Here is a 13,676-nt window from a genome sequence, read left to right as displayed (position 1 = left end):
CTAGTCATCACCTAATTCAGCCCATTCTTTTTTTTTTTCCTCCATTCTTTAATATCTGGCTCAATTTTCACTTTTTTCCAAAAAACATTCCAAACCATTCTGACCAATCAGAGCTTTATTCCTTTGAAATTCCTATTTCACTTAAGTTCACTACATTGTTTGTTCCTTGAAAGGAAGAATGATGGCATGTACTTCTTTTGTAGCTCTGTCTACCAGAATATTGGGATCACAGCAGCCAATACATCCTTTGATAGAATAATCTGATGTGTGCTAGCAAGTAAGTGTCATGCTAACCAGAACTGCACCCTAGCCAAATGCCTCGTGTCATATTACCTTTCCCCATCAGTATAATTTACAGACTCCTCGATGTTACTTGATGTTGATACATCTCCTATTTGTCGACTTGTAGATTTTAATTGTTCAATTTCAGTTTTCAGTTCTTCACACTGCGAACGGATCTGTGATTTTTCCATTTCCAATAATTCAACCTGACAAAAAATTATTTTTATAACTGTAAAATTTAAAAATACTAATGCCAAAGTGCAAAGTTAAGCTAAGAAATGTACAAAATCCCACTTGATGAAAATTACCATCAAAAAATTAAGACACCTCCCCTCTCCAAAAAGAAAACCAAAACACACATAAAAAACAATACCTTTCTATAAATAAAGCTTCATTTGTTTAGTTTCACATCTATATCTTTTTATATTAGAAGAATACAAAATGTTAATTAAAGCATGACTAAAAATGAATGGGACCTAAAAACCAAAAAATCAAGATAAAAATGCCCAAATTATGTTGAGGTCGCAGTGACTTTCATTTCTTGCACACTCACCAGGCTCTAAGTTATAACAGAAAGCTTGTATTGATTTTTATGTATTCTGTCATCTAGCTCCTGAGCCAACACGTCAAGAGGAATGTTTGAATGAGCAGTTTTGTAGGCGGCATTTCCAGGAAGAAGGGGCAATTCAGTACCATACTGTCGTTTCCAACCTTTTTAGCAGGAAACTCTCCTTTCAAACCCCATGTAAATATAATACATAAAATATTTTTCAAAGGAGCTACGTAAATTTGAACGGGGGTTCACTCTTTCTCAGTAAAAGATCCCCCAAATAAAGACTACATTTCCAAGGCACCCACTGGCCAGGTGACTAAGTTCTGACAGGTGGAAGCAGCTTTCAGGAACTGCACCCCTCCTCTCTCCTGTTGCCTGGGATGTAGGTATGTGTTGGCTGGACCCGAAGAGCCATCTCAGACCACAACTGCAGGTTGAGAAGCAAAACAATGATATAGAAGGAGCCTGTGTCTCTGTGACTGTGCAGCTGCTACTGTTATTTGGGATTTTATGTCACCTGCAAAGGAACCTAATCATAACTAATACAGGGTACATCTATAAAATGAGGTATCGGCATCTACCTTGTATGGTTATGTTCAGGGTTACTAATAACGGACGCAGACCTTCCAGCGTATCAGTTACTGGGAACAAGCAGGACGATCCCTCACTGTACAGCAGTGCCCTGCGCACCACAGGACACTTATCAGACCTGCTTCCCACCCATTCGGCTCCAGCAATGCCCATCCCTTCAAGACATTTTAAGAACCAAAACTGCCCTACACATTTCCACTTGCCCTCAGGAGGACCACTCCCAGTTGAGAACCAATGGAGTAGCAGGTAGTTGGTAAAGGGAAATATGATGAAGTGATTTATTCCCCTCTAGCAACTGGCAGTTAAGGTTTAGATGCCCCTGGACTCCCACGACTCTCATGATGAATGACATAACTCACCTCACTTTTATACTGGTCCCGCTCAATACTGCATTTGTCCAGCTGTCTAAATACATCATCAAGCTGCACAACCATTTCGTCCATTTCACTTTTACTCTCACTATTGGAACACTGACTGCATTCAGCCTTTACATGCTGTAAAGCACTACACTGTTTTTTCAGCCTTTCTATTTCTTCCAAAGCTTGCCGATACTGAGATATCATATGGTCTGGACTTTCAGATTTGCCATTAATACTTTCAAGTAAAAATACAGTATCAGTTTCGGTAGACTGGTGGCAAGTTTCCTTCTTCACATATTTGTCATTCATTTCCAGTATCCTTTGCTGTAACACTTTGATTTGGTCAGTAAACATGTGGCACTGTCTTTTATAACTTTCTTTTTCTTGAGTGACGAGAAGCAGCTCATTTCTTAGTTCATTTAATTGGCAACCAGCATCACTGGCAGATTTATCAAAGGTTTCCTGGGTTTCATGTGTTTTTTCTTCAGCTTCCACACAGGATGGCAGTATGGGTGTGTCATTTCTGACATCTATCTCATCTTCAACAGTTTCTTCCTTTTTCACGACTAAACTAGGTACTTCAGTCTGGGTGGCCGCAGTAGTTCCCTGACTGCACCTGGATGATGAGGTGCCTGTTGAGCTAGTCTGGCCACAAGGTTCATTATCACCCACAGGCTCCACCTGAACACCACTTTGCTCCATGTGACTGTGCTGCAACTTCACTTCAATATCCTCATCTACTGCAGGCTTGGGAGTGCTGTTTTCTTCTAAGATGATGACATCTTCATCGTCATCGTTGGCTTTATAAGAATTTTCAAATGCTTGATTATTCAATCTCCGATTCTTCACATTCAAAATTGAGGAACGAGCAGAGAGTCTCCGTTTCAGGCTGGAAAAAATTTTATATATGAAATAAGATTATAAAATGTAGATATGGAAAAAATAGACGACTTTGAAGTAATCTATCCTGAAATTCTAAGAAATGCCTATGTTCATTTTTTTAAAAAAATGATATTACACAGGACTACTGCCCAATGATTTAATGAAGTGGATATTATTTTCTCCTTTTACAGATGAGGAAACAACCAGTGAGACCTCTTTAAAAGTACACATCCTAATACTGCCAAGTATCTCCTCATCTGATGTCTTCTGGCATTTCAATGTAACAAGTCCGAACAGAACACCACCACCCACCCCAGCACTGCTCTTTGAATCTCAGAGGTCAGCGAATGACAGTGCCATTCGCATTTGCCCATAATTTTTATCAACATTCAGTGATCAAAGGTAAGCCACAAAGTAAACCAGCATGCCCTATCCTTTCATGAAAAACCATTTCCCCTACATTAAAAATTGCCTCATTTTCTTCATCTCCTTAGTTTTCTGTGAATTTATCACCAATTGATTACTTTTTGCCCCACGTAGACGGCTATCTGTACTGATTTGCTATTTGGGCCATATGTGTTAAGACCTCATTTCTCAAGGAAGATTTTTCCTTTTCTTAGACTTACTCTCTCATAAGGAGAGAGCATAATCTCCAATAAAATCTTGAGAAAGGGTACATATGACTTAAAAAATGTGAATTTTTGCACGGTGAAAATATCTTTATTCCCCTCTCAAGTTCACTGCTGGCTTAAAAAATATAGACTTCCAGGTTAGGAATTACTTTCTCAAAACTTTAAAAGCATCATTCCATTGTTATCTACCATTCATTGTTCCTGCCATTCTGATTCCTGATCTTTTGAATATAGGCTGTTTTTCCTCTCTGAAAAATAAAATCTGTCTTCCCAGGTGCTCTAATTTCATGATGATATTTCTTATCTTTCTCCAGACATTACGCTGTGTATTTAGTGGAAATTAAGTCTTTCTTATATTATTTCCTCCCCTTTGTTCTCTTATTTCCCCCGCTGTGTTCTCTGATTTCCCATTCTGAAATATCCTTATTCAGATGTTGGCCCCTCCAGTACACTGTCTCTTCTTTTTTCTATCTTTCAGTTCTAGGAGATTTATCTGTTAAACATCTACCCACCTCTCAATAAATTTCACATGGTTTCTTCTACTCCCTCTGTTTCAGCTTTGTACATCTGGGGATCCTTAGCTACATTTCTATTTCAGACTAGAAGCAGTGAGGTCTGTGTGTGTGATTCCAAGGATGCTCAGACTGTCATCATCATCTAAGGCTTTTCTTTTGGGAGCCCAGTGAGGGAAGGAAGGGAGGGGGATTTCTCACCATTCAGTATTCAAACTTTCCCTTACTCCTTCTGTTTTCAAAACAGTGGCAAACCCACATCTTCAGCAGTAAAAACTGCTCCAGAAAGTAAACTCCCTACCTTCTGACAGAGGAAGAGAAGCAGCATTGCTGGACTTCGCAGGCTTGGAAGAGATCTAGGGAACTACTCTTTCTTAAACTTTCATACAAGCCTCCTCCTGTTCTCACCCCTGTATTCCCCCTTCAGAAATTCCCAATGCTTCCCAGTTCTGAGACTACCTAGAGATCAGTGGAGTTAAGCATTTAATTGGAAGTTGCCCTATTACTTTTCTTACCAGGCCAATTCCTATTTGCCTCTCTCAAGACTTAGGTACCACCTTTCAATAGACTTTGGCTCTATGAATTTAAGAATAAATATAGGCTTTAAAAATTAATGAAAAACTTCATTCTGTTCTCTTCTACCATTTTGATCGCAGTCACTCCCCAAAATAAATTCTAATATCTTGTCTGTAAACATTACAAATTTTACCTCTTACTTTGTCTGGAACCATCTTTATGAAGAAAAGCTAAGAATATTATGGAAACCAGTTAAAAAAAATTCACACGTGTTCTCAGTTAAGTAGCAATCCAGCCACAAAACAAGACCTCAAAATGTAGGCTATAAATAGCAGACTATTTCAAAACATGCCCTCCTTGATGTATATACTTAAAGGTAGTTATTTCTAATCTTTTCTAAATTTTCAAAAATCCTTTTGAGAATCTGATGAAGGGTACAAAACCTCTCAGAACATCTGGCCTCACTATTTCAGACAATCGTTATTTCAATGTTTCTCTTTCCTCAACAAATCAGATGGAGTCAGTCTCGTACTCATTCACTGGCACCATGCTCTTTCTTCTTCACCTATTTTCATTCTATTCCTTTTGAATGGGCCACCTGTGCAGAGTACTGCTTTTAGAATTTCAGGAACCAACCTAAGTACCACCTCAGCATAAAGCCTTCCCTGACCATACCAGTCAAGAGAGCTAACTGTTTAATTCACATATCACTTGCACACCTTTCTTTCTTGTCCTTATCCATCCACTCATCCAAAGCACACAGCATGTCATGGGCCATGCGAACAACTTATGGGTCACACCTGACATTACAGTGTTGTACTGCTAACTGCTTCATGGTTTCTTTACTCAGATACTTATCATTTTAAAAGCAGGAATTTTCATACTATACAGAATTTCAAAGAGGTGACAATTTGATCAATTTCCACAATGAAAACAATTAATATTCTTTTAACTGATTTTAAACAGGTAATATATCATAAACAGGTAACATAAGTGGGATGGGGGTCAGTTTAGACAATAAAAACAAAGTAATCTGTCCTTAAGACTTTTCTTATGCATATAAACTACACTTTCTTAGAAGGCATTACTGCATTGAAGTGTCAAGTAAAGGCTATTTAATATTCATTCCCCAAATGGAAAAACACATTCTGGCCACTGACCTGTTATTCTCAGGTTCAGACTGGGGTGAGCCTCGATGATTATTTAGAAGTCTTGTTGCATAAGTATTTGCTGCTTCTGAAAGATGTCCTCTTGAGACACTTTCCTTAATGGGAGTAAAGCTTTGACTTGACACTGGGGTTGTTGGAAACAAGAGTTCAGCAGGAATCTGTTGAAGGAAAAAAAATTGATCTTAAAGGAATTTTTTAGATGCATCATATCCCAAAAACAAGATATTCTTTCCCCTTTTCCCCCATCCCAGAAGGCAGTATGAACTATCCTAACCACATAAACTCCCTGTGCTACACTGCACCAGGGAGTGACAAACAATAGGCTAAGAGCCAAATCCAGCTTGCAAGTGAGCTAGGAATGGTTCTACATTTTTAAACGCATGAAGAAAACAACAAAACAAAGAAAGAATATGCCACAGAGACTGTATATGGTCCACAAAGCCTAAAGTATTTACTATCTGGCCTTTTATAGAAAGATTTGCTGACCTCGGACTATATATAGAACTTATACAGATATAATAAAAACTTATTTTTCTGAGAGAAAGAAATTGATAAAGTCACAAAGACACTGCCTTTAAAAACCTAAGTAAGCCCGCTATTCTTTTTCTCCCAGTTCTGTTCTCACCCTCAAGCCCTCAGTCTTTAGACAAGAAAACACCTCAATGTAACGACAAGCACACATACACAACTGCAGCAGACCACAACTTCTCACACAAGAAGCACAGCGACCTACTTACACACTCAGAAAAAGCTCAACACCGTTAAGCATTAAGAAAGATAGGGGTATGGATTAAGAGATACAAACTACTATGTATAAAACAGACAAGCAACAAGGATATACTGTACAGCACAAGAAATTATAGCCATTATTTTGTAGTAACTCTTACTGGAGTATTATCTGTAAAAATTCTGAATCACTATGTTGTACACCTGAAACTAATATAATATTGTAAATCAACTATACTTCAATTAAAAAAAAGAAAGAGAGAGAAAGAGACAAAAGAAGAGAGGGCAGGAGGGAGAAAGGGTCAACACTGCAGCTTTGGTCCCGGTTATTAGTACCAGAATGTGGTTCCCTGCGTGTTCCTATGAATTTTTCCTTGACTGTCTACCTAACAATAAGATTCTTAAAAGAATATCTGCCTTTCCTCAGAAGATGCCCAACTGAATAATAAAACTGAGCAGTTTGAGTGAGCAGTTTGTTGTATTAAGACAGGGTTGGGAAAGAGGGTAAGAAGGGGTACAAGAAGATAATGTGAACTCAATGAATGAGATTGCATCAATTTGTTATGTAACTCCTAAGCTTAAAACTGAGTATTACATAATCGCAACCCAATACAGGACACAGCTATAAAATGGAAGGCCTAATTACCCGAGGAATTGTTTCCAGTTGTCTGATCCTGAATTTTTCCTTGTCTCTTTAAAAAAAAAGGAGAGGGAAAAGAAAAAGAAAAATGTATTTAAATTTACTTCACTATTATTTTTCAATTCTGTTTCTCAATGCCATACTTGCCATTTCACTACTAAGTCACTAAGATAGGTACACTGAACTCTGTTCCAATTTCGTTATAATCAGTGGTAAGCCCTTAGGCAGGGAAGTACTTTCCACCTCTTATCTCAGTAACACTGCAATGTCTTCCAATCCTGCTACTGGATTTATTTATCTTCAACAGTGCACTGTAAATCAAAACCAGCCGGAAGACTGTTGTGAACTCAGCTTTCCACATACAGTACGTAAGTCTAACCATGGTTCAGTATTATTCCCCAGCTTCTCTCTCCCACCTCTATTTTCCATTATCTCCATTCACAAATTTACTCTAGTTAAGCTGAACAAACCACTGCTCCCTCCCAACAAGTCCTACCCATCCCTTCAAGGCCTATTACAAAAATGTCCTTCATGAATTTTCCTGATCCATTTCCCCATCCCCAATCAGAAGTAGTTTCTCCTTATGGGCTTGCTCACAGGACTGGACCATGCCTTTCAAGGGAGCTGTCAATGTCAAACTGGTAACATACATGTCTCACTTCCCTTGTTGAACTATGAGCTCATAAAGCGCAGTATTCACTTTTGATTCATCGGTGTGTGGTCCAGAAAAACAAAACTACACTGTATATGCAAAGTATCTTGTAGATAGGACAGCAACAAACTGTAGGTGCCCACAGCATAAACTTAAAAATCATTTGATGTTATGCACTCCACATCATAATCTTTTTCTGGAGTCACAATCTTTTTTGGCTATACTGCTTTCCCTTAGAGAAACACCAACTAGTGCTGCAGACACCCCACTGTCGATGATTTGGGTATTAGACTCCCACCACACATCAATACAACACTCACTTCTTTTTGTAGGTTTTTTCATAAGTGGGATGCACCAAATCTTCATCTTCAGGTTCTTCTGGAACATCACAATTTCTAGTCAGAAAAATCACATGGGAATAATACGTCACCAGCGCCTATTCATACATCTTGAACAGTACTTTCTGCCTTTCCAAAAAGGGTACTACCAACTATATGGTACCTGAACTGTGGGTCAGGGTTATTGGAGCAATACCATTTTTCTGGAAGTTGATCTATCCCATCTGGTAATTTTCGCCACTTTAGACAGGAATCACACTGAACCCATGTCTGATCAGGACGTTTCCTGTAACAAAATAATGACTAAATATTAGCATGGAAATGTGAATCCAAGTACTTCACTAGACTTTCCACATGATTTCTACCACAAAATGTCCCAATTATTTAATTCTGTCCCTGAAAATTCTGTAACATAATTATTTTTGTTGGACAGTGAGTTAAGTTTTTAAAAACAACAATTTTGGCTATCATTGAAGGTTAAAAGTGACAGACCAATTTAAACAAAGCGACTTAAATGTCTTGTTTAATGCAAACGATTACATTTTTTCCTACAATAAAAACTCAAAAACTTAAATACTACAAATGCCTTGCTCTGATATTTATATTAAGTTAGCATCTGCAGTGTCAAATCTAATATATTTATTGGCATAATAAGCCACTCAAGTACAGAAAACAGGCAGGTTGCATTATTGTAATTTAAGCAATTTTTATAATTGTATTACATTTTATCCTCTATCACAGCATATCTCTGAATAACGTAAATTTGTATATTCTTTTAGCTTATAAAAGGCTTTCATATTTCTATCATTTGAAAATTACAATGATCCTACAAAGAATTTATATAGACTCATTTAACATATGAAGACCTCAATGCCAGTAACTTTTAAAATCTAGTTTTAAAAAAAGCATTTACGCAGTTTTATAGAAACTTCAAACCCAAAAGTTGATAAAATAAACATAAACCCCTTGTTTCAGGAGGTTACCATTGTTAACTTTTTAAATTCTGGCAGAAATTTCCTATGCGTTTAAAAGCACGCATGTGTAGTACATGAACACTTTAAAAAAATGCAATAGGAAATTAATACATCGAGTTGCATTCTTTTTTGTTTTCCATTAGCTATCTTGGACATCATTCCATTAGTACACAGAACTGTTATTCATTCAGAGGGCTATGTGTTTTACTGAGTGCTTGACAGGCATCGTATCCTTAAATTCTTACAACTCTAGGAGGCAAAGGCTATTCCTGTTCCCATTTTACAGATGATAAAATGGAAGCTTATAAGACGTCAAGTAACATGTTCAATGTCACATAGCTACTTAAGCAGCAGAACCAGAATGTAAACTGAAATCTGGCTTTAGACTCTTGAACTTTATTATATAAGACCAGAGTTTCTCAACCTATGAGATGCAACCCATTAGTGGATCATGAAATCAATTTAGTGGGTAAAGACTAGCATTTTTTAAATAAAATAAATGCTATCAACACTCATAATATAGGCAAATACTGTTTCATGAATCTTTTGTGTATATGTATAAATGTATATATTCGTTTGTTCATTTTACAGTGTGTTGATTCAAGTTGTGGGATTTCTTATTATGGATTAGATTCAAAAGTTTATGAACACTGTACAATCACCATGCCCTCCAATATCACTTGATATTATAGACAGTTACTATTTTTTAAATGTACTCACTGCATATCTTCAACTAGCATATTTAGAGGATATTCTGCATTTTTCTTCACTTTCATTTCATTCCAGTAATCATTGAGCTTATCTCCTAGTGCTGTTATTGTAAGCCTTAAAAAAAGTAAAATATAAAATCAATTCAAGAAAAAAAAAAGAAAAAGATTAAATCTTTGTCAAACACAGAGAAAGCATAAACAACCTGGTACTGATCACGTGAACACAGTGGGGAGGGGCCTCCAAAAGGTCAGTTAATTAAGAACACTCAAAGTAATGCCAATTTTCTCTAAGGATCTTTATAAGTTCATAGAACAGAGCCAGGATCATCTAGGAATAAGACAGAAAATACCCAAGACTTTGGGTCCTCTGTTGAGAACATATGTTGCAGACCAGCTACTGGGAGAACCACAGACTTTCTGAATTTCATTCCCAACCAACAAACTTACAAGCTTCAATACAAATTAGAATGCAGCTGCTTGGTTTAACAAAGTATGCAACCATTACCAGCAAGTATAATTCAAAATAGCTTCTATCCCGCAATGAAGACTTTGACTTTTCCCACAACAATATGTGAGTAAAAAGGAAAATCAACAGGACCTACTGAGATAAACATGACTAAGGCCACAACCGAATAACCATCTGTTAATGAGATAAGGCCATCATCAAAAAGTCTACAAATAATAAATGCTGGAGAGGGTGTGGAGAAAAGGGAACCCTCCCACACTGCTGCTAAGAATGTAAACTGGTGCAAGCACTGTGAAAAACAGTATGGAGGTTCCTTAAAAAACTAAAAATAGTTACCATGTGGTCCAGCAATACCACTTCTGGGTATACATCTGGAGAAAACTATAATTCAAAATGATACATGCACCCGAGACTTCCCTGGTGGTCCACTGGTTAAGACTCCGTGTTCCCATGTAGGGGGCACAGGTTTGATCCCTGGTCAGGGAACAAAGATCCCACATGCCCCATGGAGTATGGTGTGGGGTAGGGGAGAGATACATGCACTCCAATGTGCAGCACTATTTACAACAGCCAAGACACGGAAGCAACCTAAATGTTCATCAACAGAGGAATGGCTAAAGATGTGGTGCACATATCAATATATATAATGGAATATTACTCAGCCATAAAAAAGAATGAAATAATGCCGTTTGCAAAAAGATGGACTTAGAGATTATCATACTAAGTGAAGTAAGTCAGACAGAGAAAGACAAATATTATATGGTTATCACTTATATGTGGAATCTAAAAAATAATACAAACAAACTTATTTACAAAACAGAAACAGACTCACAGACTTTGAAAACAAATGTAATGTTAATAAAGGGGAAGTGCAGTAGGGGGGCATAAACTGAGAGTGTGGGACTAACATGCACACTACTGTATATAAAATAAACAAGGGTTTACTGTATAGCACAGGGAATTGTTTCAATATCTTGTAATAAACTATAATGGAAAAGAATAAAAAAAGAATATAGACATATATATATATACACACACACATATATATGTATAACCAATTCACTTTGCTGTACACCTGAAACTAACACAATGTTGTACATCAACTGTACTTCAATAGAATAAAACAAAGCTTTTCAAAATCAAGACTTGAAATTCTGTACTGACAGATTATTATTAGACATATCTATCCCCATTCATTATCTCTATTTTCCCCCACCAGGAAGCCCCACTATCATAACAACATATAAACATCCAAATAAGAATGCATCATCTCCCCTCCCAAACACAGTTCTCCTTTCATATCACTTTTTCAGTTAGTTCTTCCTCATCTCCTTTTCTTATCAGCTCTATTCCTCAATCCATGAGACTGCACCCATTTCTGTTGAAAATATACCTAGGAGTCGAATTATGGGGTCATAGTGGACACTGATGTTCAGCTTTACTGAATACAGTCTAATAGTTTTCAAAAATGATTAACAATTTTCACACCCAACAGGAATGTACAGGAGCTCCAACTGCCCTGCATTTTAACATTTGCTGTATCTTATTCATTTTAGAAAATTTTTCCATTTTGATCTAATGTATCAATACTTTCTGCATCTCGTTTAAAACAAAACCCCGCCTAATTAGTTACGAAATTTTTTCTTTTTTTCACTTCATTTCTGCCTCTCATTTAGGCCTAATATCCACGTGGAATTGATTTTTTGCTTCATAATAGGGAGACATTAAAGTTCATTTTGTCCACATAGGTAGCTGACCCAGCATTTTAGAAAGATAACCATTTTCCCACTACACCTTTGTCATAAATCAGCTGACCATATGTATAAAAAGCAGGGATTTGTTTCTGGCTTCTCTATTCTATTTCACTAGACTGTTTGCTTTTTTATTAATACCACACCTTCCCTACAGGTTTTTAAGTGTCGCTATTTAGTAGTATGAGTCCTCTTGATTTGTTGTTCTTTGTCTTAACTATCTTTGGTCTTCTGACTTTCCATATAAACTTTAAATTAAGCCTACTAATAGCAACATACACACATACCTGTTGGGTTGTTTTGTTTTGTTTTGTTTTTTTGTAACCTGCAATTGTATTTAATTACTTTGGAGAAAGACTGACATTTTATCATATTCAGCCTACCAACTCCTGAACCTGGTATACCTATTTATTTTGATCTGAAATTTCACTCCACAATGTTTTATAGATCTTGGTATGTTGATCTTTGCATTTTATTTACTCCAAAGCACTTGCTTTTTTGATGTTATTATGTATAAAATTTTTTTGAATCTCATGTTTTTGTTTTTGCTGGTAAACAGAAATAAAATTTATTTCTGAATACTTCTTATCCAGTAACCTTAGAATCTGAATTACTTTGCAGATTATTTTGGACATTCTATATACTTGATACTGTCATCTACAGAAAATTATTTCTTTCTTTCCAACCCTTATACCCTTATACTTTCATTTCTTTTTTTTTTTTTGCCTTATTTGTACTGGTTATTTCCTCAAGAACAATGGTGAATGGCTGATAACCTTATCTTATTCCCACTCTTAAGGGGAAAGCTGTCAATAATTCACCATTAGGAATTGCTGGGTTTTTTTGGATAAATATTCTGTATGTATTGCTATATGCCCTTCTATTAATGGTTTTGTAAGAGTTCACTTTCTTCCTAAATCACAAATTGTAACTTTTCAAGTGCCTTTTCTGTACCTATGGAAATAACCATGAGATTTTTTTTTAATATCAATGTGATGAATTACACTGATTTTTGAATGTTAAAAACCACCCATGCAAGCTTGGAATACGATCCACCTGGTTTTAATGTATTATCCTTTTTACAAGTCACTGGATAGTACCTGCTATTTAATTAAGATTTTTATATCTTGATCGTCAGAGAATGACATAAATTCTCTTTCTTGTAATGCATTCATGAATTCACTACCAAAGTTATGCGGTCTCTTATAACCTTTAATGACTGTGTAAGACTGGTGCTGCCACTTCTTTAAATGTTTGAAAATATGTGGGAAATTTTTTAAAAATGTGATTCAGTTTGAAAGAAATGTGTCCATATCATCTACAGTGGTGAAAAATTATTCATGCTATCCCTCTGATGTTTTTCTGTCTGTAGATGTGCAGTAATGTCCTCCTTTTCATTTCTGATATTGGTGATTACTGTTTTCTCTTTTTCCTTAGTCTTGTCAGATGCTTACAGACTTTATTAATCTTATCAAAGAACAAACTTTGGACTTTTGTGTCAATTATCAAACTTACTGTCTTCCAGTTCCAAATAGGGTTTTTTTTGGTGGTAGTGTTCAGTTTTGTGATAATGGAGCTTGATCCTGTAAACATTTATCCTTTGCCAGCCTGAGAAATGTTACACTGGGTTAATGGGCAATGAACCTACCAGGTGAGAGCAGCAAGACACATGGCCTTCAGGTCTGGTACTCCATTATTCTTTGGCTGGAGCCCATGGCCTCCCAAAGGAGCTCCAGCTGTGCTCTCAGGCCACGCTCTTCCCTCCAGCAGCAGGAACCAGTTCCAGCATACACTCACACCCTTGCGCAAAGACAGGCCTCCTCTACAGAACAGCTCTAGCCCAAGCCCACCTATATCCCCTGGCAACAGCAGGCCACGTCTACAGACCCAGATTGGCCAGGCCTTCTGGCAAGCTTCTTGCCA

At 36.9% G+C, this 13,676-nt stretch overlaps 1 protein-coding gene across 4 annotated transcripts in view; it reads right to left on the bottom strand.

The window, feature by feature from the left end:
- MORC3 (MORC family CW-type zinc finger 3) overlaps positions 1-13,676 on the bottom strand; it is a 42,164-nt gene that overhangs the window by 9,360 nt on the left and 19,128 nt on the right. For all 4 annotated transcript variants that reach the window (XM_057696859.1, XM_057696857.1, XM_057696860.1 and 1 more), the window contains 7 exons: positions 9,547-9,651; positions 8,016-8,138; positions 7,835-7,909; positions 6,869-6,914; positions 5,488-5,654; positions 1,786-2,674; positions 334-488 (listed from right to left, as the gene is read on the bottom strand). In XM_057696859.1, the coding sequence (XP_057552842.1) occupies positions 334-488; positions 1,786-2,674; positions 5,488-5,654; positions 6,869-6,914; positions 7,835-7,909; positions 8,016-8,138; positions 9,547-9,651 (1,560 nt within the window). The remainder of the gene's footprint in view (positions 1-333; positions 489-1,785; positions 2,675-5,487; positions 5,655-6,868; positions 6,915-7,834; positions 7,910-8,015; positions 8,139-9,546; positions 9,652-13,676) is intronic.

This window comes from Hippopotamus amphibius, chromosome 10 (genome assembly GCF_030028045.1).
Source record: "Hippopotamus amphibius kiboko isolate mHipAmp2 chromosome 10, mHipAmp2.hap2, whole genome shotgun sequence".
Taxonomy (NCBI): domain Eukaryota; kingdom Metazoa; phylum Chordata; class Mammalia; order Artiodactyla; family Hippopotamidae; genus Hippopotamus; species Hippopotamus amphibius.
Note: the sequence above shows the minus strand (reverse complement) of the source record. Positions and strands in the feature narration are given on the sequence as shown.